Source organism: Ovis canadensis, chromosome 18 (assembly GCF_042477335.2).
Source record: "Ovis canadensis isolate MfBH-ARS-UI-01 breed Bighorn chromosome 18, ARS-UI_OviCan_v2, whole genome shotgun sequence".
Lineage (NCBI taxonomy): Eukaryota > Metazoa > Chordata > Mammalia > Artiodactyla > Bovidae > Ovis > Ovis canadensis.
The window spans coordinates 47,723,095-47,749,896 of record NC_091262.1 but is presented as its reverse complement, the minus strand read 5'-3'; the positions used below and the strand labels follow the sequence as shown (position 1 = coordinate 47,749,896).

General features: G+C 57.4%; 1 protein-coding gene across 1 annotated transcript; it reads right to left on the bottom strand.

Moving 5' to 3' along the window:
- SEMA7A (semaphorin 7A (JohnMiltonHagen blood group)) lies at positions 1–26,802 on the bottom strand. Its single transcript, XM_069559527.1, has 15 exons — positions 26,734–26,802; positions 25,498–25,726; positions 10,208–10,359; positions 9,365–9,406; positions 8,937–9,029; positions 8,636–8,720; positions 8,362–8,472; positions 7,621–7,760; positions 6,822–7,006; positions 5,833–5,941; positions 5,550–5,748; positions 2,615–2,742; positions 2,270–2,424; positions 2,017–2,078; positions 1–1,691 (listed from the first exon to the last, which is right to left on the bottom strand). The coding sequence occupies exons 2-15, from the start codon at positions 25,667–25,669 to the stop codon at positions 1,330–1,332; spliced, it is 1,995 nt and encodes a 664-aa protein (XP_069415628.1). The 5' UTR covers positions 25,670–25,726; positions 26,734–26,802; the 3' UTR covers positions 1–1,329.

Genomic DNA, 26,802 nt, shown 5'->3' with positions numbered 1-26,802 from the left:
TAAATAAATAGCTTGTTTATTAGTAATATGTTACATTATTAAAGTGCATTGCGAAGAGATGCAGGGGCCGAAGCTGGAAGGCCACCAGCCCCAGGCCCTGCCCCAGGCTGGCCAGACACAGCCAGAGAAGGGCCCAGCTCTCTGCTGAAATCCATGGACAGGGCTGGGGGCAGAGCCGCCCACCTGGAGAGCCTGGCCCAGGCCGTCCCTACAGGAATTCACAGTTTAGCCTAAGTTATAACAAGTCCTGAGCTGAAGGTGGGAGGCTAGGAGCATGGAAGCACAGCCCTTGGGGAAGGGGGCTGAGGGGAGGGGAGGGGACCCCCTCCCCGCCCCCCAACCCCCAATGCCAAGGGCAGAGTCCTAGAAACCTCCCCCTGAGGACCTGGCTCCTCCTTTGAAATGAACACGGTGAACCTAGGGCTCAGTTTTCTCCTTCATTCTCCCCTGTCTCCCTCATCCCACCCCCTCCCTCAACCACCCCGACCAGGGGCATGGACGAACGTCCCCTTCAGACTGGGCTCCCAGGGCAGAGCCAGCTCATGCTTTTCTCTTCAAACCCATGCCCATCCCTGGACTCTCATCCCATTCCCAGGAGCCGTAGACCGAGGCCCTCCCTGCCCCCATGACCCATCCCTCCCCCAACCCCTCCCTCCCCACCCTTCCCCGCATGTAGTTTTGGTATTTCATACAGATGCAGTCAGAAGTAGCTACACATGAAAGAAGCCTAACATGAAAATAGAGCTTTTTCCGTCCTTCCGTCCGGAAAGCAAACATCCTTCAATAAACATGCAAGGCAGCTGCCTAGAGGGACCCAGGGCTGATGAGGAGGTCACAGAGGGCAGCCCTGGGCCTGCAGGAATACTAGCCTCCCCAAGTCCTGGCAGGAGGGAGAATGAGGGGGTGATCTGGGTCTAGCGAGTCCAGAAGGACTCGGGCCTCAGCCCTAAGGTCCAGAGATGGGGTCCCTCATTCCTCTTTTTAAACCCCACTCTCTGGCCCACAGGCTCTTAGGCCAAGAGCATCACTGCATTTCATCCGTTTGAGGAGTTTTTGAAAAATAATCTCCAAAAGATAGTCTTGCATCAAGGCCCCAGCTTCAAAGTCAGAGCCTGCGTTGTGTGGCCTGCAACACCCTCGCCCCACGGGGGCCCAACAGCCGCCTGCGGCTGGCCATCTGCAGGCCCGGTGTCCCCCGTCAGGTTTACGCAGTCCCCCTGGGAAGAAGTGGTGGACGAGGAGCTCCTGGGCCCAGCCGGTTCTGGGTGTGAGACTTTTCTAGTGCCTCGGGGCTGCAGAAGCCTGCAGCACACCCGGCCCCGTGAGGCTCTAATGGACCAGCAGGCCAAGGATGAGCGTGGGCAGGACACCCAGCCAGAGGCTGGTGGCCACAGTGCAGGCGTGGCCCAGCAGTTGTGAGGTCATGGCGCTGTCCTCACGCAGCAGCTCCCAGTGCTGAGCTTCGCGGAGGTAGGAGTCCTCCTGGGCCTCGCAGTAGTAGTGGCCGTAATGGAGGTCCGTGAGGTTCTCGATGAACAGGATGCAGCTGGGGCTCTGGTGGCTGGGCTCACAGCTCTGCTCCACACTGTTCTCGTGGCGCCAGGAGTAGGTGGCATGGCGGGACTCCATGGGGCAGCTCAGGTAGTAGCGGGAGTTCTGGGCCAGGGAGACCTTCTGCAGCGGGGCCTGCTCTGGGGAGCGAGAGGGAGGGAGCCATGAGGAGCGGTGAGGGCTCCCAGGGCAGGCTGTGTCCTCCCACACTGATAGGGCTACAAGGCCAAGGCTTCTAAATGAACGCGGGGACACCAGCCCCCCTTCTCCTCCTTACTCTCCCCTGCCTCCCTCACCCGACTCCTTGTAGAACCCCTATACCAAGGGGGCTCCTTCCACAGGACTGTCCTGCCCCATCTGTCTGGAGCCCCCAGGACCAGATTTGGCCTCCCTTGGACAGGGCAATGGGGCACGAATATACCACCCCCATTGGACTGCAGCTTCTGAGCTGGGCCAGATAGGTACCTGGCTTCGGGTTGGGGCACCCCTTGTGTGGCTCGACTGGACTGATGGACTGCAGCACTGGCCTAGAGTTGGAAGGAAGAGAGAGGCTAAGAAAACAGGAGGCCACAGGCCCGGCCCCTTCCCTGGTCTCACCCCCGAGCAGTAGCAGCAGCGGTGCCCACTCGGAGGAGGGTCTGGCCAGAAGGGACGCCGCCCACCAAGCACTACTGCTGTGTCCACTTTCTCCTAGGAGCAGGGGGCCCGGCCAACATACTCTTGGGAGCTGTAGATGGAGACACAGCGGTCCTGGTACCAGCCGCAGTAGGGGTCGCGGGCCATGAGGCAGCCGTGACAGCCCCCGGTGTAGACTTCACACAGGTCCAGGGGTACCTGGCTCACCTCCCACTGGGAGTTCACATACAGTTTCCGCTGGAAGGAAAAAAGTGACCAGTCAGGTCAGGGACCCCAACTGAGTTCTAAGCCCCCAGGCTAAGGTCCAGCTGCCTGGCAGGCCCAGGGGCCCAGAGACCCTGAAAAGGACATGCGAGTCACACACAGACGGGCTCTGCCCTCAGGTCACGTTGGCCCCACAGGGCGGGTTGAGGGTGGGGAGGCTCACCCGGTCAGCATCCAGTGATATGGCCTGGATAGCGGCCGCATGGCGGAAGGGCTGGATCTCCAAGATGTTGAAGACAAGGCTGTGCTCCCGCTCCCCCGGCTCCACCACCTTGTGGATGGTGCCCTTGTCTGTGGGTGAAGAGCAGAGGGTCAGCAGGCGGGAGCCCCACCACAGAGCCAGGCAGCCTCCCCCTGGGCTGACCAGGAAAGACACAGGTGGGCAGGGCTATTTAAGTCAAGGCTCAGGCGAGGGTCAGAGGACTGGGGTGGGGTGGGGAAAGGACAGCATGACTGGGGAGGGTCTTAAGGGCCCAAAGATATCACAGGAAGTTTCCAAGACTGGGCCAGGGAGGCCATCCCAGGAGGCTCTGGGCTCCCCAAGGCCACAAGGGGAAGCCAGAGCACAGAGAAGAGAACCAGCAGTCCCACGTGCCCAAGCACTGCCAAGCCTCCAGCTACACGCATTGGTTACAGTACTTCATTTAACCCCCCACTCCCCTGGGAGGAGGGTATCAACATCCCCACTTCAAAGGAAAGGAAATGAGGCTCACAAAGACCAAGCAACTTGCTCAAGGTCACGTAACTGGTGACTGGAACTCAGAGCAGGCAGAACTAGATAGACCCTTCCAACCTCTTCTGTTTCCTGGACTCTTTTGGATGTGCTTTCTTTGAAATAAGAAACTTTTTATTTTGGAATAATTTCAGATGTACTGAAAAGTCACAAAGACAGTCCAGAGTTCCCATATAACCCTTCGTCCAGTCTCCCCGAAGGTCAGCATCTTGTGTGACTGTGAGGTTTGTCACAGCCGAGCAGTTGACACTGGTTTGTTATGATTAAGTCGACTACAGACTTTATTGGGATTTCACGGGTTTTTCCGCTAATGTCCTTTGTCTGTTCCAGGATCCAATCCAGGATTCCATACTGCATATGCAGTCTTAGGGGATTTTTTTATTTTTCTAAAGTCTTAGACCTGAAAAGAACCTTAGGTTCCACATAGGGGATCCCAAGGTCATATACTAAGCTGCCTGCCTCAGAGCCCGGAGCTCTCTCCATTCACTCCTGTCGGGGACTAATGGGCATCCTGACCCCTGAGTCTTCCCAATCCTACCTCCCCGGCTGTCCCAGTTTCTAGAATAGCCTACCTCACTTTCCCTCCCTCCCAATTTCCCAGGGCATCACTTGCCCCAAAAAAGCAGTCAGATGATCAGATGACTGCCTGCCGGGGACATTACCTCTAAGTGTCCACGATCCCCCCTCTGCGGGTTCTGGGATGTGGTCCCTGGCTCCCTTGGCCTGACAGGCTTCCAGCCCACGCACTACCTTCACACCCACACTGCCCTTCACCTCCTCCACACAGCCCGGTGACAACCTCTCATAGCTTCTTCCAGCTGTAAGAGCCTCCCATTCTCTGCAGAAGGCTCAGAAAGTCCTGTCTCCCATCCAGCCCCAATCCTTCATGCTGCAAACTCCAAAACAGTATCTCTCTGACGGCCCTCAGGGAGAACCGAGACAAATGCCCTCATCACTCAAGTGCATCGGCTTCCAGGTCTGCAGAAAGGGAGCCTACAGCTCCCTCAGCCCAGGACCAGCCTGCCTTGTCCTGGCTCCTGCTCCCAGTCCTACATCGTCACCCCCCTACACCCCAGTGCTCTATCCTGCTGGCTGGTCACAATAGCCGGGCCATCCGCTGCTGGAGCAGAGCAAGGACAGGGGTCAGTGGGTGGAGCCAGGGAGCAGAGCAAGGACAGGGGTCAGTGTGTGGAGCCAGGGAGCAGAGCAAGGACAGGGATCAGTGGGTGGAGCCAGGGAGCAGAGCAAGGACAGGGGTCAGTGAGTGGAGCCAGGGAGCAGAGCAAGGACAGGGGTCAGTGGGTGGAGCCAGGGAGCAGAGCAAGGACAGGGGTCAGTGGGTAGAGCCAGGATGAACGGAGGAGTCAAGGGGTGGTGGATCTCACAACTCGGAAGCCAAGCCTGTGAACGGGAAATTACTCTCCCCAAGACTCCTAAGCGCCAAAACACCAATGAGGCCACTGTGACCCTGAGAAAACCCCAAGGTGAAGCAACAGCAGGAAGTCACATAGGCGGTATGTGCAGTTGAGGGGGCTGCCTGAGGCCTAGACTATAGGACCCCAGAGGTGTTCGGCACTGGGGGAGACACTGCTTTTCTGATGGCACCAGCACCCAGTCCTAAGGAAGGCCTATAGCACCCTCCCCTCAATACTGATCTCCATGCCTGCTCCCAGAGCATCTTCGCCCACAGTCTGGGACCAGGAAGTTGCTCTAAAGCCACCGCAGGGCTGTTTTCTTCATGGCCAATGACCTTTTGGGATGCAGGCTCATCTTTAAGAATGTTCTATTCTGCTTCTGGGGCCAGCCAGACCCCACTCCCAGAGGGAGCCCGTCTAGGGAAGAGGAGGTGGCCCCGCAGTCCTCCGCAAGACCCTGCAAAGGCGCTGCCATCTGGAGGCCCTTCCTCATATCTCATGAAACTCTTTGCATCCCACAGCAGATGTTTCCTCATACCTGCATAATCTCAAAGACAGCGAGAGGGGCCAGTTTCCTCACTCTGCCTGGCAGAGGCCCATAGGACACCTGGGACCAGGCCCTTCCACCTGACTTTCCACATCTCTTCCTACCATCCTCAGGAGTCAGAGTGCTGGACCAAGCTACACCCAGCTTTGCTCACACTCACTACATTTCTGCCTCTGAATCCGGGTACCTTCCAGCCTTCGATGCCCTCCTCCCTCTGCCCCATCTCCTCCAGGAAGCCCTCACTGATTGACTCTTTCACAGCTACACATATTAATTCCTGACAGCTCTTAGCCACTCAGTTCTCCCTTCCAGGTATAACTATCCAACCAGATGTTAACGACATTACTCTTTATACTCATTTTTCCCAAGCAGACTGGAGAGGGGGTCCAGGGTAGCCCCTCACCTGTGGTTAGGTAAAGCACGTGGAAGGTCTCCCCATTGCTGGCATGCATGCGGTGGACAACCACCTTCTGGTAGTGGTACTTAGAGTGGAACAGTGGTGTCTTCAGAGGTCCCATGGGCTCCACCCTCTGCACCACCTCAGGGTGACTGTCGGCCACCTGGAAGGTCTCTGTGGGTATCGGCTGCCGGTCTGGGAGGCACTGGGCGAGGAGAACAGGTCCAGATCAGTGGGGTGGCTGGGAGATGGGGTCACAGCCTGGGCCATGGCGGGTGTCACTGCTCACCTTGCCAGGCCGTGGGTTGGGGAGGCTCGAGTGGTAGCCCTTGAGTGAGGAAGTGCAGAAGACCTTGTCAATGTCACCGAGGGAGTACACGCAGACAGCCGAGTAGTTCCTGGGGGGACATAGAGACCACCTCAGTGGGAGGCCCAGGACCGCCCATCTCCACTCACTCAGGCCAGCCCTGCACCAGATGGAGTGTAACTACAGCCTAGCGACCAAGCCTCCTGGCCTTCGAGCTCCATGACAGCAGGGACTCTCCTGGAGGCCAAGGCCAGTGCCTGAGTGTTAGCAAATACCACTGAAAGAAGGAGAGAGGCAGGACAGAAAGGGAGGGACGGAAGTTCAGCCTAATTTCTCTCTTCTGCAATATAAAACCACAACCTGTATTCTGTCACGGAATCACTGAGTTCAGAGGTCAACCCCAGGGCAGAAGGAATCCCAACACATTCATCCTTGGGATGCTAATGGCCACAGAGGCCAGAACCCCGTCCTCCTCCCAGCCCGCTGGGTCCATGCACACAGGAGCCCCAGAGCAGGGTCTTGGTTTCCCCACCCTGCCCCCACCCTCCCCACACACACCCTCACTTAGGCCTGCCTTGTTTTCAATCAATGAGAGTGATTAAGAGGTGTGATTATCAGGCACAGGCAATGCCTGAGCAGGTGTGATAGCACCCAACACCCTGAGAGGCCTCTGCAGCCTTTTCCCAGGGCCCAGCAGCTGCTCTGCGCACACAGCTAGCGGACACACAGGCCCAGTAGCCGTGAGCATGCATATGGCACATGTGCACACAGCCGTCTATACAGACTCACAAACGCACCAGCATGCACATCCTCCTGAGCACTGTGTCCGCCCAACCCAGGCCCAGCAACAGCCTTGTCCCTTGAGCCTGGAATCCCTGTGCTTGCCGTATCAGCCATCCCCTTGACAAGGCATAAGTGCTCTGATCCCCACTGGACACTCACCAGCCTAGCCCCAGGACAAGACCACTCACCAGGGGTTGGAGAAGACACCGTAGACCCTAGTGTCCTTCCACTGGCCGTTAGGGTCGGGGAGCAGGAAGACGTCCTGGAGCCGGTTGAAGTTCCTATTGGTGGCAGCATCACTGCACACCAGCATGGCTTTCAGGAAGGTGTTCCACTTGGACACCGACAGTGAACTCTCACCACCCTGGTCCCCCTGGAAGGGAGGAGAGGAGGGGGAGGTCCCTCAGCACCTGCCTGGGCTGCCCCACATACTCGGGGCACCTGATGCCGGGAAGGCCAGCATCCAGGCTTCTGAGGAGGAAAAGAGGCCCTGCAAAGGGCCAGGACCTGCCAAGGGGCGAAGCTGGACTGCCCCACGACTCCAGGCCAGGCCAGGCTCCAGGTGGCAGGCCTGGCTGACCCAGGGCACAGGGCCCACAGTGGGGACCTGCAGGGTGCAGGGGTCAGGTCCCCATCGAGCACACTGGCTCAGATACACGTCTGCCCACTCTTACACATTCACACTCACATACATGACACAGACCTACACAACCCAGCATCTTCACGCAGGTGAAACACAAAACGTCAACACACGCTTGTTCCCATGCATATGCTCGCACACACTCTCCACGAACACACACCTGTGCACACCCTCACACATGCACGTGACCCCAACCATCACTACCCATTCACAGATGCACCGACCCTCCTGTGCACACCCTCTTCCTCCCACAGTCCCACAGACTCCCTCGCACACTTGCACTCACACACTCACTCACTCCTGTTCAGGCACAGACACACTCGCTCGCCCACCCTGCTCTGGCTCACCCTGCACAGCTGGGCCACTCGGGACACATTGAGCGGGGCCTCGGGATTCTTGTCAGGGTTGTCCTCTCGGAAGAAGTAGTAGATCTTGTCATCATAGGCCTGGTCTTGGTGCACGATGGTGGCCTTGATGAACTGTGGGTCTGCCGGGGACAGATATGAACGGGTGTGAGGCCGGGAGCCTCTCAGAGGACCCAGCCCCCGAGTCTGCACAAACAAACCCACGTCCAGTCACACCAGGAATAAACTTCAGAACGCCAGGTCCAACACCCCAAGGGGGCCGAGACTCTGCACCCCCACCCCTCACCTGTTTTGCCCTCTCCTACAAAGATGTCATTGGCCCAGGAGCAATGACTTCATGCCGAGGGACCCAGAGGAGTCCCTGGGGGCCTCTATGTCACCTCTGCCTAATTGGTAGAAGAGGGAGTGGGTGTGGCCCCAAATGAGCTCAGCAGAGGGACACGCCGTGGCTCCCGAGGACCCCACACGGGTCTGGGGCTTCCTCTGATGTGTCTCCAGAGGGTGTCAGGCCCATTCTGCCCCCACATCTTCACCTCTGCTATCCCCCGCTCCTGGCCAGGACCACCTCCTTGGCTCTCTTATCTCAGGACTGCACCCAGCTCCCACTTTACTGATGGCCTGTGGCCCCAGCAGCCCTCAGGGAGACTCCCCAGAAACATGAGGACCCCTGAGCATTCACACACCCTCAATGGCCCAGCCCAGCCCAGTGGGAGTCTGACTCACTCTGCATGACGGTGTCACTGGTGTACAGCTCTATCTCACCCTTGATGCGGCGGAACCTAGGGATCTTCCCGTTATATTCCTGCTTCCGGATGGTGGAGTACACCTCGTCCCCTGGGCACAGTGGGAGGGCCACGGATAAGGGCACGCAGCTCTTGGAAGCCCCTCCATGGGGCCTGGACCAGGCACAGAGCTGACCGCCCTCCCCCAGCCCAGCACAGCTGCCCTCAGGGCACCCGCCTGCTCCAGCCACAGCCCTACCGTCAAATGGCCCTACCGTCAAACAGAACCAGGGAGTTCTCATCAGGGCTGAAGGGCGCATAACCTTTCCTCTCCCCAAGAAACTCCACAGAGTTGTTCACCTGGGGGAGACCAAGGGGGTCAGAATGCCACATGGTCCCATGGTCATTGCCTCCCATGGGTGCCAGCGGCTCAGCCAGGGTCCCCATCCTCCCAGGAACTCTGTACAAGATGAGACCAGCCACAGAGCGCCGCCCCCACCTCTTCCCACCTTGGGGGGCAGAAGCCCATCCAGACAAGGGTGAGCTGACCAGGCACACAGGGAGGGCCCTCCTCACCAGGATCCAGCAGCTGGGGCGCCGAGCATTGGTGCCACAGGCCAGCAGCCCTTCGTTCTGCTTCTCCAGGAGTGTGATGTAGTTCCCACAGTCCTGCCAGGAAAGGCAGAAGGCAAGAAGTTGGTTGGAGGCCCTGGCAGGCCTAGCACTAGGACCCTCAGTCTTGGGAAAGAAGGTTTTAAAAATCTAAGCCCAGGAGGTATCTCTAAGGAGAGCCCGAGTGGGTGCAGCTGACTCCCACCCCCCTAAAAACAGAGGAATGGTTTAGGGAAGGAGTGTCTCCTGCTCAGGCCAGGAACCCTAGGAAGGGCTGCCTCTCTCCTCCCAGACTGCGGCTCCCAGGACAGGGCCAGGCCTCCTTCCTCAGGCTCTTAGGGACTCTTCCAAGGGGCCCAGCCTCCTCTCTGCACTCCCTTTTCCCCACTCACCTGCTTGTCCCGGCAGGACCCCTTGGTGGAGCCAATGTTCACCTGGGGGAACAGGGAGGGGGATGTGAGTCCACCTGCCAGGGGCAAGATGCCCCCAACTTCTTTCCATGCATCCTCAGGATGGGCTCGTTCGACAGATGAGCAATTAAGGCTTCAAAAAGGGGAGTGATTTACCCAAGATCACACAGGCTACTCAGCCTGAGACCCAGAGCCAAAGCCCAGAGCTCACGGGCCAGTCCAGAAATCTCACAAGACAGGGTCACGGGGTTTGGGAGGCCAGCTTCCTGCTAGGCCTCCCTAGTCAGCGCTCCCTACCCGGCCAGGCCTATTAGCTTCATGCCTGTCTCCACATCACCCCAGCACCCAGGCCAGTCAGGACCACTTTCAGGGAGCCTTTCCCCAGACACCACTTATGGGGTATAACAGGGGGCTGACCAGTTCTGGAAGACATGCCAGCTCCTCCAGATTCCCTGAAGCCTCTCACCAAGGCCAGAGAGGAGATAAGATGGGGAAAGGGACTCCCCCAATGGTCCAGTGGTTAAGAATTCACAGGCTGATACAGGGGACACAGGTTCAATCTCTGGTCTGGGAAGACCCCACATGCCACAGAGCAACTAATTTTGTGTGCCCGTGAGTCACAACTACTGAGCCCGTGCCCTAGAGCCCGTGCTCCAAAACAAGGGAAGCCACTGCAAGGAGAAGCCCGCGCACCGGGCTCAACGAGAGAAACCCCGCACGCAGCAAGCAAAGCCCAGCTCAGCCAAAACAATCAATCAATCAATCAATCAAAAGAAGATGGGGAAGGAAGAAGAGAGAAGGGGGCAGGAGAGGGTCCAGGCTCACCGTGCGCACGGAGGTGTTCCTGCCCTTGGAGAAGTCAAAGACATAGACTCTGTTGCGTCCGCCCACCCACACGGAGGAGCTGCCTGGCTCATGGAAAAGCACCGTGTGTGGCTCAGTTGAGCCAAAGTCCACGTGGTCCTGCCCTGCATGGCCTAAGGAAAAGACAACAGGCAGAAAATGTTGAGGCTGGAAGATCCCAGCCTGCCCTCCACGCACACTGCATCCACTGAGCTATGAGGGCTTGGAGCTGGCTATGGAGACATTGGACTCAGAGCTGTGAGCAGGAAATGAGAGGAGCCCTCTGGTAGGGGCTGGCAACCAGCTGTCCTCACTCCAAAGCCAACGGCCCTACCCTACAATATGTATGACTTCAGAGTCAGGACAGAATTTAAGGACCCCCACCCCTACCCCACTCCCCCCGCACACACACTCTGCTGTTCCCAAGAGGGCTGGGCTTGGAAAGGAGGTCCCTCAACTCTGCTCTAAGGCTCTCTACTGCCTAGGACAGAGCAAGCAGTCACCTCCACCTCCCGCAGGTAGCAAGGCCTCTAAGAACCCCATGGACAGTTCAGGCTCCCAGGAATCACTTTGCTCGGAACCCTCTCCCCTCCTTCAGGAGGCCCTCTCTGACCCTTCCCAGCCTACCCCACCCCCTGAGTGAGCAGGTCAGTAAGGATCAAAGCCAGAAAGGAATCTTAATGTCCAGTTCCTCCCATTTTAGAGATGGAAAAACAAAGGTCCAGAGAGGGGCAGCCCAAACTCACACGGGCAGTAGTAGCAGGCCAGGGACCAGAGCTTCTGCCCTCAAGCTGGACTCTGCCCTGGACTGCCCTGGCCTGGTTTCACAAGGATGCCAGCTCACTCCCGGGGGGATGACCAGCCCCCACTTCCCCGCAACTCTGGGATGGGGGCCCTTCGCGGAGCATAGCCTGGGCCTTTAAGTAGAAGGGCTGATTGGGACAGTTTTGCCCAAAAAAGAAACCTGCAGCCACTGCCTCTGGGGAGAAGATGTCTCATCTCCGGTGACATCGCTGAGGTCGTCCTGGTTGCAGGGCTAAATTACAGGAATGGGACAGCCTGTGGCAGCGCCCTCAGCAATCAGCCATAACTAGCATCATCCCACCTCCGACCAGCCCGTGCCCTCAGCCTGATCACTGTTTATTCAGCTGCAGCAAACTCAAGGGCAGCAAGCAGTGACACCCAAGCAGGACACCCTCAGCCCAGACAGAAAAGAACCGCCCTGTCCTTGACTTTGCCCCCAGGCCCCCTCAGTGCCATTTGAGCCATTCCTCCTGATTCTGCACTCAGCAGGGACAGAGCACCCTCTCCACCCTGCAACCTCCACCCTCTCCACTTTCACCCCCTTTCCTTAAGACACATTCTTGCATGGCCAGGTCACACGAGCAAGCGGGCTATTCTCAGACACCACCTCAGCTGTGGCCCAGCTCACTGTATAGAGTCCAGAACCAAGGGCCTTCAGGAACACTCTAGCTCAAGGTCGCACTGGAGGCAGGAGATTCTGGCTCATCCAGACTGAGTGTTGGTAGACAGGAATGCTCATGAAGATGCCAGCACTGCAGGCCACAGAGAAGCGCTGAGCTCACGGCCCTTGGGTTCACCTGGTGAGGGCTCAGCCAGGGCTGGCAGGCTCCCCTTCCCCAGCAGCTGGGATAAAATTAGAGTGTTAGAGTGCTGGGGAGAGACACAAGGTTTTCCTGACTCAGCGCCCTGGCTCCGGCTCCCCTTTCACCCGCAGCCTGAGCAGCCACCACCAGCCCCGCAGCCTAACCCAGATTCGAGACAGTCTGTGGCCCCAGCTCCCCACCTATTCCCCGAGACGCCCAGGCGGCCAGAAAAAGCTACATGTCTGGGCCCAAAGACGTGGGGCTGGAACCTGAGATCTGAGGCCCTCCAGAGGCCAAAGGGGAGGAGACTCAAGCTCAGGTCACACTGGCCACCTCCAAACAGTCGCCTCAGCTCACAGCCTCAGAGGAGGGGTCTGCACAGCCAATGCTTGGCCCTAGTCGTGGAGGAAGGGGCACAGGAGGGGCCCTGAGGGAGCCTGTGTCTGGGGTCACAGGGCCATCCAAGTGAGGAGGATATGCAGCCTGTTCTGGGCAGTCTAGTCTGATGGGACAGCTGTGGCCTGGCCCTGGAGAGCAAGCTCTGCAGGGAGGCCTGTCCCTACCCTGGAACCCAGTTGGAGGGGTGAAACAGCCACACCAAAGCAAGTCTCCATGGAGCTCAAGCAAAACTGGTACAGACCCTGGGATGCTCACAAAGTATCGCTGAGAACACACAGGGAGGGTGAAGGCTGCACGGAAGTTGGGGGGCTGCTGGGTGCATATGGGGGTGCTGCTGGGTATAGCATGACAGGACAGCCCTGCACAGATCTGCAAGCGTGAGCTCTGCTGTGCTCAAATCCTGGCTGTGGCTGTCAGGGTCAGGAGTGGGAGGGAGGCAGGAACTGCTCACCTCATCTTAACGGGAGAAACAGGAGCCCAGGAGCATTGCCTCCCTTGACCCCGAGGCGCCCGCCCCTCCCGGCTCTGAGCCTGGTGATGTGTATGGGGGAGATGGCACCAGCTCAGCCCCAGGACGAGGCCTTGGCTTGTTCCCTAACCCAGCCCCAGCCCGGCTCCCGCACTGCCCGAGGCCCTCAAAGGGCCTGATTGTGCAGGGGAAGTGTCTGAGCGGCAGCAGCTCGATGAATACATGAAAGGAAGCTTTGTTCAGGTCACAGGAGCGGGGGCTGGGGGGCTCAGGGGCAGGAGGGCTGCCTGGAAGTGAAGGCAGCACCAAGTCTTGGAGGCCAGGATCTGTGGCCCCTTGGCACCAAGAGGGGAGGGGGTGGCATTCAAGGCTCCACTCCAGCAGGGGTTGAGCAAGGCAAGGGGCCTGCTCCTAAAGAGATTCAGTTTTGTATCCCTAAATATGTCTTCTTGCTTCCTTAGGAATTCAAAAGGATGGAGAAGGCAGAAAGACCTATGCTAGATGGGTAAGAAACAGGCAGGAAGAGACTTCTAGGCAGTGGAAACAGCCTGAGCAAAGGTGGGGAAGCTGACAGTGTGGTGGGTGAAGAGACCTAAAGAGAGGAGACTGGGGAAGGTGGGCTGAAGCCCCCAGTGTGGTGATGGGGGAAGGGCAAGGCAGGGGACCAAGGCTACACCAACCCATGCCCTTCAGTCTCCAGACCTGCCTTCTCTTTCCAATGAGCAGGGCCAGGATCCACAGAGCCTCCGCTCCTCCAGCACCCCTGCACCCCAGGTCGCCCTGTCTGACCAGCACCGCCGCCTCCCCCCCCACTTCCTATCCTGGAAGTCTAAAAGGAGCACCGTCTGGCACCGTGTCTCCCCCCTCACTCCCCGGCCTGACGCATTAGTGGCTGACTAAGTGGTAGCTAAAAGCTCCCAGAATAACCAGGGGTTCAGGCAGGGGAGAGGGCTAGGGACACACGGGATAGACATGGCTCCAGAGGCGAGCCAGGCACAAGCCCCCTACCCCCATGTGATTCTTTGCCAATCCTGGCTTCTTCTCGACCAAGAAAGGACACACTCAGGCTGCCCTGTACCCAGCTAGACTCCGTGACCACCTGACCCCCCACAGCCCCAGACAGAAATGAGGGTCAAGAAGATGGCCAGGTATCAGGGGGGCAGCCCTCCCCCATCAGGCCCTCAGCCAGGCCATCCCTGGGGCTCAGATCCTGTGGGAACCAATCAGACCTGATCCCTCTGGTGGCCCCCACCCTCCCAGCACAATACCAGCAACAGACTGTCTGGGACAAGTGTGACCTTCTGTGGAGGGGGTTTTCCTAAAGCGGGGCTGCCTGCTGGAGCATCATTCTTCCTCATCAGCGCTGGGTGCTGTCATGCATGTCCTCACCATCCCTGCATCCTCACTGCCCGTGAAAGAGGGCTGCTCAGGGGAGGGGGGAGTGGTCACTAGAATGGGGAGCAGTGGCATTATCTGTGAAGGGAGCAACAAGGGATGGGCCCACAGTCCGGTCTGTACAAGGACAGCCTTCCAAGCTGACCCACTGACCTGACAGGCCTTGAATGCTAACCTCAAGGAGCCCTTTGAGAGCAAGCATGGGGCAAGCTCAGAGAATGGCAGGAATGCGGTATCCAGCAGGGAGTGCCTGCAGCAGGCAGCCAGGGAGGCCCAGGCGCGGGGCAAGAGCCAGGCCACCCTCCGACTGGAGGCCCAACCACAGCTGTCAGGAGCCTCCTCCCATAGTCGGACCCCACCCTGGATCACCAGACCCACCTCACACCCTCGCCAGAGGAAGAAGAGGGAAGGCCCACGCAGGGCCCAGGAATTAGCCCTCAGGCTCGCCATCCTGTGGAAGCCCACAGGTCAAGGAGAAGGGAAGGGAACAGTGGCTGAGCTGAGGGGCCCGGAGGCCAGAGAGATGGTGCCACTGGCCCAGGACACAGAACTAGGGAGACAGAGCAGGGCCAGGCAGCAGCTCAGGTTTCTGGAGCTCATCGCTCTGCTCCAGCCCAGGACCACAGCCTGGACTTCCGTGAGAGCGTCCTGATCTTCCAAAGCTGGCCATCCCCTTCTCTCGGCCGCCCTGGGTCATCTCCTGCTCTCTACCCTACATTCCCTTGCTGGCCAAGGGAAAAGTCACTGGCCTGGTAACTAGAGAGATCACCCATCCACCATCCTTCCAGGTAGGACTCTGAATGACAGAAACCTTTCTACTGGAAGAGGTGAGGGGCAAAGGAACAAATGTTTCATCGTTGCCTCCCGAAGAATGGCAGGGAGGAGGGCCCGGGGAAGCCGCTCCTTGTATCCAGAAGCCCAGCTTATGTGATGGCATGGGCCTGTGCTAAGTAAGGGCTGTGCTTGCTGTTGGGGTGCTGGCGACACTCGGCCAGGCAGAGCTCCAGACAGCTGCCAGAGAGTTGGTGTGCTGGGGCAGGTGGCACCCCTGAGGCGGTACTCAGGGTCGTGGGAGGGGTGCCTCTCTTTTTTTTTTTTTTTCTTTTAGGCAGCAATGTATTTATTGGAAATGAACTAGACATTACATTAACTAAATGAAGATGTAACAATGCATGAAGCATAATTGGTGCAACATTTAAAAGATCACAAAATAAAAAGAAAATTCATTTTCAAAAGAAATATTGCATCCAAGGCAAGCCCTGAACACCATAATACAACTGATAACATTGACTGTGAAGATCCAGAATAAAATTTAAACCAAACAACTGAAAGAAAAAGTTTCTTTTCCCAACTTGAAGGTTCCCTGGTTACCACCTGTGTATCATACACACCAGGTAATTTTCATCACCAGACAGTAACCAATGATATTTATCATATTCCTCATAAGAAAATACCTCTCCTACAAATAGAGAAATCTGAGGGAAATCCAAGCAACAAAACAGTTGGTGGCCCCAACTGATTAGGTCAGCGTTTTCTAGAATCTAGAAATTACATTAACTTTACTAGTAAGACTTCATTTTCTTCTGAGAAACTGCCTGGATGAGAGGGCGTGCTGATTGTAACATTACATTTACTACACTACACTGAGTCACTACATTCCACTGAGTAGCTGGTCGGTCCTGGGAGTGAGAGGGGATGTTCAGATCCTTATCCATTCATCAAATGTTTCTGAAACTTTTAGAGCTTTACTTTTCTACTCTGTAATACATTGTAGCTTGTGTATAACAAACTCCCTTTGAAGAAAATTATCCCAGATAATCCATCTCTAATAATACAAGTACTGCAAAAAGCAGTGATGAAAAATATTGTTTGGAAAGGCAATATTGCTGCATCCACTTTCTGAGGCACTGTCATAGAATCATCTCTGAAATGGAGAAATTCCATGTGTAAGTTAAAAATTCCTTTCCTTCCATTCACCCAGCATGCATGAATGTCTTCTTATAATCTCTCTGTAGACTGAGAAAGTCAGGAGTCCAAATGCAGAACTGTAGGTTTTAGAAAGGCTTTCTCCTTCCCTTCCCATGGATTTCAAGTTTGTTTTAAACACTCCACAGTTCTCATAAACACTCATGTGGAAGGGGAGGATGATTACAACCTTATCAGACCTGTCAATTGACAAAAAAAAAGTATCTCAACACAGTATCTCATCTTTAGAAAACCAATCATAATTGCATTTCCTTACCCTCCATTTAAGGTAGAGAGAACTAAGACAAGAGTTCCCACATTTTAGTGGGAAACGGCAAATCCTTGTCACTAACTATGGCACCAAGTAGTTCATTCAGGACAAATTTCAATAAAAAGGTAGAAAGTTAATCTTGACAATTTACGTATGCTCAGTCGCTCAGCCATGTCCGACTCTTTGTGACCCCATGGACTGTAGTCGGCCAGGCTCCTCAGGCCATGAGATTTTCCAGGCAAGAATACTGGAGTGGGTTGCCATTTCCTACTCCAGGGGTGCCTCTCTTTATCAACCGTGGGAACAGTGAGCTGTGTGCTGAGCCACGGGGGAGGGTCTTCCCACCCATCAAGGTCAGCCGTGGGCGGCAGGGAAGCATACCTCATGTACGGACTCAGCCCGGGTTCTCTCTGCGCTTCCTGTGGCAGCCAGGCGGCTGGGTGACCGTGACTTGACCAGGGACTGGGCCTTCCTGAGTGTGGCTCCCTCCTCAGTGGATTGGAGGGCCTGGTGCTTGCTAAGGTCTAGGTTTTATGACCCACCGTGACTTAGCATCAGCAGCAGCAGTGACTCAGAACCAAACACTCGGGGTTAAGCTTGGGGGCATTTGGGGGAAAGCATGGGGTTGTGAGTACTGGATAAGTCAGAGACGGCTTTCTGAAGGTCCAGGCAACAGTGAAACCACATCCTCATCTGCCTCCACCAACTAGCTCACCAAATCCCCCCAACCACCCTGCAAAGAAGGCAGGACAGCACCTGCATGCCCATTTTACAGACAGAAAAACTAAGGGCCTTCCATGCCACCGAGGGCTGTGTGCTCTCTGCACTGTACCACTGTTCTCAAAGGAACAGAAGGCTTGGCTTGCTGGAGAGACGAGCTGGGGCAAAGGCTTGAGGGTAAGGAGCAGTGTGGAGAATATTCTGAGTGTGTGCTGGAGGCGGCGCTGAACAAAGACAGATTTGGGGGCTCAGGGAAGGCTAGCACAGAGGCCCAGCCAGACAGGGGAGGAGGCGCCAAGCCCAGGGAAGGCAGGAAGCCACGTCCTGTCCGGATTCTGCCCAGATTCCACTGGTTCTTCAGCTCAACAGTTTCTAAAAGCCCCAGAGTGAAGCTGAAGTCAGGTGGTAGCTCTTTCAAAGGAGAGGATAGGCAGAGACACTAGGCCTGCCCTTGGGCCCAGGGCCAGAGTAGGAATCAGGGAGAGGGCAAAGGATGGCTAAACCACCCCAAATGGAAGGAGGCAGGCAGGACAGGGGGCTTGAGAAACAGAAGGTTCCTTAGCTCAGCCTTAGCCTGGGCCAGAGGGGAAAGAGGGAGGGGTCAGAGAGCAAGGGCAGCCAGCCAGCATGGGCAGTTAGGGAGAGCTGGCAGGGGCCAGGCTGCCAGGGCTGCATTTCATCAGCAATCAGAAATGCCAAAGGGGGAGATGACACAGGCAACGATGATACCCCCACCTAACTGTTTCACAGCATTTACTAAGTGCTGGGCAGTACTCGAGGGTCAGATGTAGTAACTCATACAATCATCACTGACCTCTTGAAGGCAGCTTCTTTTATTATGCCCTGTACGTTCTACAGATGAGGGCAGCCAGACACAGAGAAGTTGTGTAACTTGCCCAAGATCACCCAGCTCACTGGTGGTGTGGAGGCTGACGCTCAGGCAGACTGAATCTGAAACCTGTGTTTATAACACTGGGCTCCAAAGGTGAGCCCTTGGAAGCTTCTAGGCCAGCCTCTCTCATACAAATGAGGAGACTGAGAACCAGAGAGGGTGGAACCTGGTCAGAGGCTACTTGCCTGACCTCTATCCACGATGCCCTAAAGAGAGTGTGTGTGTAAGGAAGCGTGGGTGTGCAGGCCTGAGGGAGGCAGGGACTAGGGACCTGGGGGTGTGTGCCGCACTGCGTGCTGACCAGTACACAAGCATCCCATGATCTCTGCCCAGAATAGAAGCACAGTGCAGTGTGGGCAGGCTGTAGCGAAGGGAGGGTGTGCTCAGAGACCCTTCTTAACCATCCAACCAGCCAGGCTCCCGCCCAACCTGCACTGGTTAAAAAAACAAAACAAAACACTGCTTCTACCTCCCAACTCAAGAACCCACCGCGGGTCCCAACTGCATGTCGCAGCAGGGCCCACCTCCTCCGCTGGGCAGTCGAGGCCCGCCGTCTCTGCTCCTCTCTGCCATGGCTGCATCCCGCTTCTACCCCTTCGCTTGCGCTCTCCCTTCCTGACCGCCTTTCCCCTTCTCTCTGTGCACACGGTCTTACCTGGGCTTGAAGATCTAGCCTCAACCCCCCTCTCCCCCCGCCGGCTTCAGGAAGTGTCCCAGACTGCTCCAGGCCTCACGGTTCCGTCCTCCCTCTGACCTTGTTCTATACACCATCTGGCACACACCATCTTCTCTCAGATCACATTGTTTGGTGGAATTTCACCTGGACTGTGGGGTCCTGAGGGTGAAGCCCAGTCCCCAGGGCCAATGCAAGGTCAGGACAGGCAAGTGCGGGCAGCTGAGGACGTTAAAAAGAAGCAGGACTAGGGTAGGCCAAAGCCCAAGGTCAGACTCGGAGACACCTTATGACAGGCTCCTGGGCCACCAACAGGGTACCTTCCTCCCTCACTAGGCTGGCAAAGAGCCCTGGGCCCAGAAGACAAGGATACAAGCAGCAATCTATGCCACATTCTGCCCCACTTCATGTCCCTGCTCTTGTCTAGCCTGGCTCTTCCTCCTCCACCAGGCAGTTGACCGAGGTTGCACCACCCCACACTGACCCTTCCTGCTCTCACTTCCTGTCCCAGTCCTTGGCTGCACCAGGCTCCTGACCTCCCCAGGTGCCCTCCCTAGTCACAGGCTGCAGGACCACCTCTCCAGATACCAGCAGGCCCTCCAAGGGCAAACCCAGAACCTCTCCTCTGCCCTCACCGGAAAAGCAACTGAACACAGACCTAGACACAGAGCGGGGACTAGCTGCCCTCCTTCGTGAGGGCTGCCCCCAGGGGTGCTGGGTTAGAGCCTCACCCCTGACTGGCAGAAGGGGTGTGGAGATGCAGCAGCCTCAGCCTAATCCCTGGCTGCCGTGACGGTTAAACCCCGATTAGCCCATGCAGTGACACAGATCAACCTGCTCCCAGGACCTGAGGCCCAGCTGCCCCGAGGAAAAGAGCAGAAGAATGCATGGAGCTGGCGCAAATCCAAAGTCCTGAAGGGAGGAGGTCAAGCTGCTGAGGCTCCCAGGAGCAGACAGCGCTGGGGCAGGGAGAGTCTGGGTCCAGCTGAACTGGAAATGGGTTTGGGGAGCCACAGCAGGAAGACCAGAGAAAGCAATGGCCCCCCACTCCAGTACTCTTGCCTGGAAAATCCCATGGATGGAGGAGCCTGGTAGGCTGCAGTCCATGGGGTCGCTAAGAGTCGGACACGACTGAGCGACTTCACTTTCACTTTTCACTTTCATGCATTGGAGAAGGAAATGGCAACCCACGCCAGTGTTCTTGCCTGGAGAATGCCTGGGACGGGGGAGCCTGGTGGGCTGCTGTCTCTGGGGTCGCACAGAGTCGGACACGACAAAGCGACTTTGCAGCAGCAGCAGCAGCAGCAGCATGAAGACAGACAGACAAGTGGAGGGAGGCCAAGAGCTGAGGCCAAGGACAGTCCTGGGAGGAAGACACTGCCCTGGTCCCGGCTCCGCCCATCTCACTGGGTGATGCTGGGCCAGTCCCTGGCTTCTCTGGCCTCAGTTTCCCCATCTGTGGAATGAGTGGTTAGCCCAGGTGAACTCTGACGTTTGTTTTCTGACATCAGGCTGTGTGAGTTAAGAGTCATCCGAGAAGGCTCCTTGGAGGAAGTGAGATTGAACCAACAGAAAGAAGGAAGCGGGGCAAGTTGGGTGTTTGGAGGAATGACCAGCAGGGCAACAAGCAGCAGGGCAATGGCCTTGAGGCAGGAAAGCATGGGGAGTGGGGAATGCTGAGGGAAGACCTACGGCCAAGGTGGGGTGGGGGTGCAGTAACGGGCTTGGAGGCAGACTGGCCATCGGGAACAAGAAAGGGATGGATGAAATGGTCCCTCAAGCCTGGGCTGGCTAGGAAAGGGAGAAGCCCAAGTCCTCTGACATTTGGGGGCCACAGTCCCTGCTCTAGGAGGACCCCCTTCCTCCCCCACCCTTAAAGAGAGGTGGCTTCCGGGGCAGCCAGGACTGACCAAACAAGGAAACCAAGAAAGGAGGAACCAGAGCTGTCAACTAGAGCAGAGGAAGTGCTGTCAGCCCCTTGTGACACAGCTAGACTGCCCGGCAGTGGCACTGGGGGTGGAGGGCAGGACGTCAGCTGGGGCCTGAGCTATCAACTCGGGGGCCACCCACTCCTACCACTGCCCCTTGCAGGCCACTGGGTCCCACCCCGTAGACTGAGCCTCGGCTTCCCACCTGCACATTAGGGGTCCTGGCTCAGCCTTCCTCAAAGAAGGGTGTCCTGCTCTCCCTGCTTCTCCCAAGTGCCCAGCCTGGGTAGTGATCCACCCTGGGTAAGGAGATGAAGGTTCCTGGAAGCGGAAGCTGGGCAGAGGAAGGCCATCTGCACCTCCCACACCAGCAGGGCCTGGCTGATGCTGGGCGAGCTCCTCAGCCAGTGAAGCATCTCTACTGAGGACTGGGCCTCCTCACCCGGGGAACACCTGTGGTCAGGAGCCAGCAGGAAAGCTCTGGGGTCCCTGGACCTGCCCCAGCTTCCCATCAGGGAGCTGTGACACAGGGAGGTCTTCCCTGCCCACCATGGTCCTTCCTTCCTGCTGCTGGGCTGGCTGTGGAAGGCCAGGTGGCCTAGCTCAGACATCCCCCTCCTACAAGAAACCCTCCTGGAGCCCCTAGGCCAGGCTGACTCGATGTTCCTCCACACAGCTCCTTGCCTCTCCTTCGTCCTAGTTGCAAGTTCTGGGGTCTGAAATCCTGTCATACCAGGGTACTTCCTCCTGTCCCTCCCCTCTCAAGCTGGCTCCTATTCCACGTACCATCCTGAGTGATCACCTCTTCCAGGAAGCCTTCTCTGATTGTGCAGACTGGATTAGGTACCTCCTTGACCCCCACAGCTGCCCTCTGTGACAGGCCCTGACATGTTGCATTGTAACTGCAGGTTGACTTGCCTATTTGTCTCATCTACACAGAGAAGCCTATGCACTCATCTAGTTTCTCATTCCTGGTTCCCTAGGCCCAGGACCAGCACAAGGTTAGCCCCAGCAAATGATAAATGCCAAAAATACTGAATTACTATGCCCACCCCTGGAGTTACAGACCAAATGAGCCATTTCCTCCAGCTGATCAGCCATCAACTTATGAGGGAAAATGATAGGAAAGAACAGAAAACTAAAGGAGTTCCCCTGATTTCCCAGGTTTTGGTTTCTCCTCACTGCTTGGGTTTGAAGAGACCACTACAGCCTCCACCTGCCCCAGAAAGGCAAAGGATTAGTGTTCTGATAAGGATGTGCTCAGTCGCTTCAGTCACATCCAACTGTTTGCAACCCTACGGACTGCAGCCCGCCAGGCTCTCTGCCATGGGATTTTCCAGCCAAGAATACTGGGTGGGTTGCCATGCCCTCCCCCAGGGGGTCTCCCATGACCCAGGGACTGGACCTTCATCTCCTGCATTGCAGGTGGATTCTGTTATCACTGAGCCACCAGCTCCTTCCTACAGGGAAGCTTTGGGCTTCCCTGATGGCTCAGCGGTAAAGAATCCACCTGCAATGCAGGAGATGCACGTCCCGTCCCTGAGTCATGGAAGATCCCCTGGGGGAGGGCACAGCAACCCACTCCAGTATTCTCGCTTGGGAAATCCCATGGTCAGAGCAGCCTGGCAGGTTACAGCCCACAGCGTCACAAAAGAGTCAGACACGATTTAGCGACTAAACAACACCTGCTTTGGAAATCTGAGGAAACTGAGGCTCAGAAAAAGTCAAGCACTTGCCCAGAGATACACAGAAAATCATCAGAGCTGGGTCCAGAACCAGGCTTCCAACTTCCCATCTCTTTCTCCCTCATCATGGTCGTCTTGGGCCAGTGCCGGACATCTTACATCCCGGCCTGCTCTTAGAATCTTCATTATTCAGGAAAGGGGGCCCACAGAGCCAGCAGGAAACTCCCGGTGACATCACCAAGCATCTCTCCCAGCTTAGAAACTCCCCTTCCTCCTGGGACTTGTCCCCCCCTACCCCCACCCCCCACCCCCGCCCCGTTCTGCAAGGGGAGTTCACCTTGAAGGTGATGAATACATCTGAGTCCCCAAGGGGGCAAGGATTTCCACTGGAAATGGTGATGCTTGGGGAGCCCCAGCTGTGACCTCATCCCCTAAAGGAGGTGACAACAACCCCCTACCCTGGGGAGTGGCCCCATGATGGCTCCCCCAGCAGCTGCCGAGTCAACAATAACATCCTGTGTTTTAACTGGACAAGGGAGATGGCAGAACCAGCTGGATAAGAGGACACTGCGCTCTGCTTCTTGCTGTGGACAAGCTGGCTCACCTCTGACCTTGGAGATCAGGGTCTTCTGGGTCTTCTCCGTTTCCTTCAACCAGGGATGGAATGGGAGAGGGGTACACAAGCATGCCCACCTCCTGCCTTCACCTGCAAACCACTCCCCTCCAGCTCCTGCTGCAGGGAAGTCAGGTCCACAAAGTCACACCCTTGACTGGCCCCTGTCTCAGTGACAGCTCTAGGGGGAAAAACTCCAGAGCCCTGACAAGCTCTGAGGGTCAGAGACAAGTACAGAGCTCAAGGGCAACTGGCAGTTCTGGGCCACCCTTTATCAGGCTGGAGAGGCATCAACCCCCCTGACAAGAACAGGCCAGGACCTTCCCAGAACTCCCTTATCTAATCATCCCCTAGGACTTGGGGGTTCAAGAGGCAGAAAATAAATGACAGAGAAAGATCCTTCTATATCCATTCCAGTCCTCACACTTGTCCTGGCTTATAATTAAAACCCCAGTTTAGGCCTCACGGAAAAGCAGCTCCAGAACCACCATTATCCTTGGTCTGGTCATTCCTGGAGGCCGCCACCCCCATCCCTTCACCCCACTGGTATACAGGGACCTAGGCCTCCAGCAAGGCTGGGAAGGTCCTCCTCTCACCCTACTCCCGGGCTCGCCCTGCCCAAGCCCATTCCTGTCCGATTGCCATGTGTCACTCCATGGGAAATAGGAGGCAGCTGTCAGCTAGGCATACCATTACCAGCTGGTGGTCCTGGGGGACAGGTGGATGGCAGGGTTTGTCTGGCCTGTGGGGTGCCTGGCACCAGTGAAGAAGACCACAGATTGCTCTTGGCCAAGAAAGGTGAGGGGCTGGCAGACCCAAGCGGAGGTCAATAGTGCGTTACCCAACAGAGGGCACGGCCAGTGCGGCTACAATAGTGAACTGCGTGCAGTGGAGAGAGCACTTTGGGAAGCGGGTAAGAGGACAGAAATCAGTTTTAAATAGCCTCAGGGTGGGAACTAAGTGCCCGCCGAGATGGGAAGGCAGCATTAAGTGCTAAAAGGTGGGTGTGCATTAAATATGTGTGTGAAAGGGTATCTTGGGAAGACTCGGGGATGGGGAAAAGCAGAGCCAAAGGCAAGGGGTTTGGCACAAGGGGAGATTTCAGAACACTCAGGCAGGGGGAGATTTTAGAACACTCAGATGTGGCCATCATCCCCTTCAAAGTGCACAAACGCCGTGCTGTCCAAGACAGCTAAGCAGACTGAGGAAAGACAAGGATGCTAAGAAGGAAGAGAGAGCCCAGGGTGGAGCTGGTATGACTGAGGGGCGTGTTGGTGTCCACCTTAAGTGGACAGTCAGGGCTCAGATGCCCCGCTCCACTTGCACCAGGAATATCTTTGTCTGGGTAGCAGAGCTGGCCAAGAAACGGCCTAAATCTTTCTCCACTTCCTAACTCAGAATAAGCTCTGGTCCCTGCCAGATCAGAGCCCCCTCTCTGCAATGTGAGCTCACACAATGCACAGTGACCTTGGGCGAGTCACATTCCATTCACTGCAGCACCAGCTCAGGCCACTTGCTTTTGGAGTGGGTTTTTCTTTTTTTTCTCTCTCTCCGCTAAGAATACCTGCCCCAGATAATGCTCAGGCTCTGGCAATCCCTGCAAACCGCCTCAGGCATCAAAGAGCTCCCGGAGGGGCCAAATCTACCAGCCCCCCAACCCCCACTGCCGGTCCACCACCACCGCAGGGGGGCCGCGCCGACGCCGAACATGGGGACAGAGCCCAGTGGCAGGGGGGTGGGGAAGCATTTTTGTGCATTGCAGAGGAGGGGAGCTCAGTCCCTCGAGGCATGAAACCCCTCAAACCATCCAGCTGGTTTTCCGACCCACGTACAGTGGTCTAAACTGAGACGCCCCTGGGGGAGACTCCGGTCCCCCAAGTTCACATAACCATGAGGGCCTAAAAGCTGCACTCCTTCCCCAGGTCCTCTGCCTGGGGGTCCGAATGGCCGCGCCCCACCCATCGGGTACTGCCCCCACGCTGGCGCCGAGCCCTGTGACAACTGCCACGTGCGGACAAGGGGGGAGCGGCTGGTCCCAGCACTGCAGAGGCAGCGCCCGGGTGCCCGAAGCCTCTGCACCGCACCTTGTCCAGGGTCTCCACAGGGTGCCCACCCCTTTACCCGGCCCGCGCTTGGGGCCGGGGCGGGGGGCGGGGGCAGGCAGCGGGGTCTTTGTTCCCGCAGCCCGAGCGCAGCGGCGGCAGCAAAGGGTCCGCGCCCCCTTGCCGGCCCCACTGGCTCCCCCGCACGCAGCTAGAGCCCACAGCTCTGGAAGATAGAGCCGGGTGGGGGTCCCGGCGGGAGAAAGGATCCCCCGCACAGAGGCCCGGGCGCTGGAGGACGATGAGTGCCTAGGGCCGAGAAGAGGGCCCTCTCCGTCCCCCTGAGCCCGGCCGCTGCGGCTCCCGGCTGCGGGAGGACTTGGAGCGACTTAGCTGGGCTCCGGCCCCCGCCGCTTGCTCGCCGCAGCGTTACAGCCTGCTCCGGTGTGGCCGCGCGCACATTCACACACTCACCCGGACCCACACGCTACCGGCGGGGACAGCCCGGGACCCACAGAGCCGCGCGCACGCACTCCCTCCGGTGCCGCACACTCCGCACCCGCCCCGCGCGGCACTGGATCCCGCGCCCCACAGCTCGAGCGGCGCCACCTACCTTTCCAGACAGCGGAGATGCGGGGTCCGCTCTTCGGGTGGCCTTGGGAGGCGGCGGCCGTCCAGACCAGCTGCAGCAGCAGCCACAGCAGGAACCTGGACCGAGCCAGAGGGCTGGAAACGCGGGCTCGCGGGGCGCCGAGGGCGGTGCATCTGGACGGAGGCGGTGTCATCCCCGGAGCGGAGCGACGGCGGAGAGCAGCCAGACTGAGCCAGCGCCCGAGCGAGAGCTGAAGCCAGTGCGAGGAGGCGGAGTCAAACGCCTGACCCCACCCCGCCCCTCCCCCGCCCCTCTTCTCTAGGCTAGCCAAGGGGAGATGTAAGTGCCCCCCCCTCCCCCCCACGCCCCAGGGAAACCTACACCACCTCTTTCTGGGCAACTCCACCGGCAGGCAGAACCCGGGTGGGCAGCGAGCAAGACAGACTTATGGTCTTCCGTGATGAGCTCCAGGTTCTGTCCCCTCTCTGGGCCTTAGAGTCGCTCCCCCAACACCATAAAGGGATTAGCCTAGCCTAAAAGTCAGGCAGGACCTCTCCTGAGACAACCTCGCTAATGGTCAGCTAAGTGTTTGGACCCTGAAAGCTGCGGTTCTCAGAGGACAGGCTGGCCAGAGTGGACACAGCTCCTCTGAGCCTATAAGCAGAAGCAAGAAGCTTTTCCTTAAGCAAGGGGGGCGGGTTTTGTGCAGAGGGTCAATAATCTGTGGGGAGCACTCAGAGCCCCATCCTTGCTCTGCTGTGAGAACACGGAATTTTCATCTTGGCCTGGCTCCCTCCCCTCCCCTCTCCTCCCTTCCCCAGCCAGCAGCCTTCTGGGCTGCCTCCCCCCCAGCCAGCTGGTGTATGCTCAGAAAATCCAAACTCATTTCCATGTGAGTGGAGGGGGATATAATTAAGAAGGCCCCTTCCCCAAGTAGAAAGAGAGGGAAGCATCTTGCATGCCCAGGACTCACTGCTGGGGAAACAAAGTCAGGCCAGCTTTAAGGGCTCTCTGCCCACAGGATGCACAGGGCTCAGCTGAGCAGGCAATCTGATGACCCAGTGGTGACCCCCTGCAGGTCTGACCACATCCCTCTGCAGTCATCTGAACTGCCCAGGCAACTCTGCCATCAGCTCATCTTTTCCGAGCCGCACGTCTGCCCTTTGTAAAGGAGTCTCCTCTCTCTCAAGCCAGTCAGGACCCAGACCCTCCACCTGTGCTTCAGCCCAACCTAAGCGTGGTGGGAAATCCACTTACCCAGTGCTGGTGCTGTGCCCTGCTGTGCTATGTCTCTTCAGTCGTGTCCGACTCTTTGCGACCCCGTGG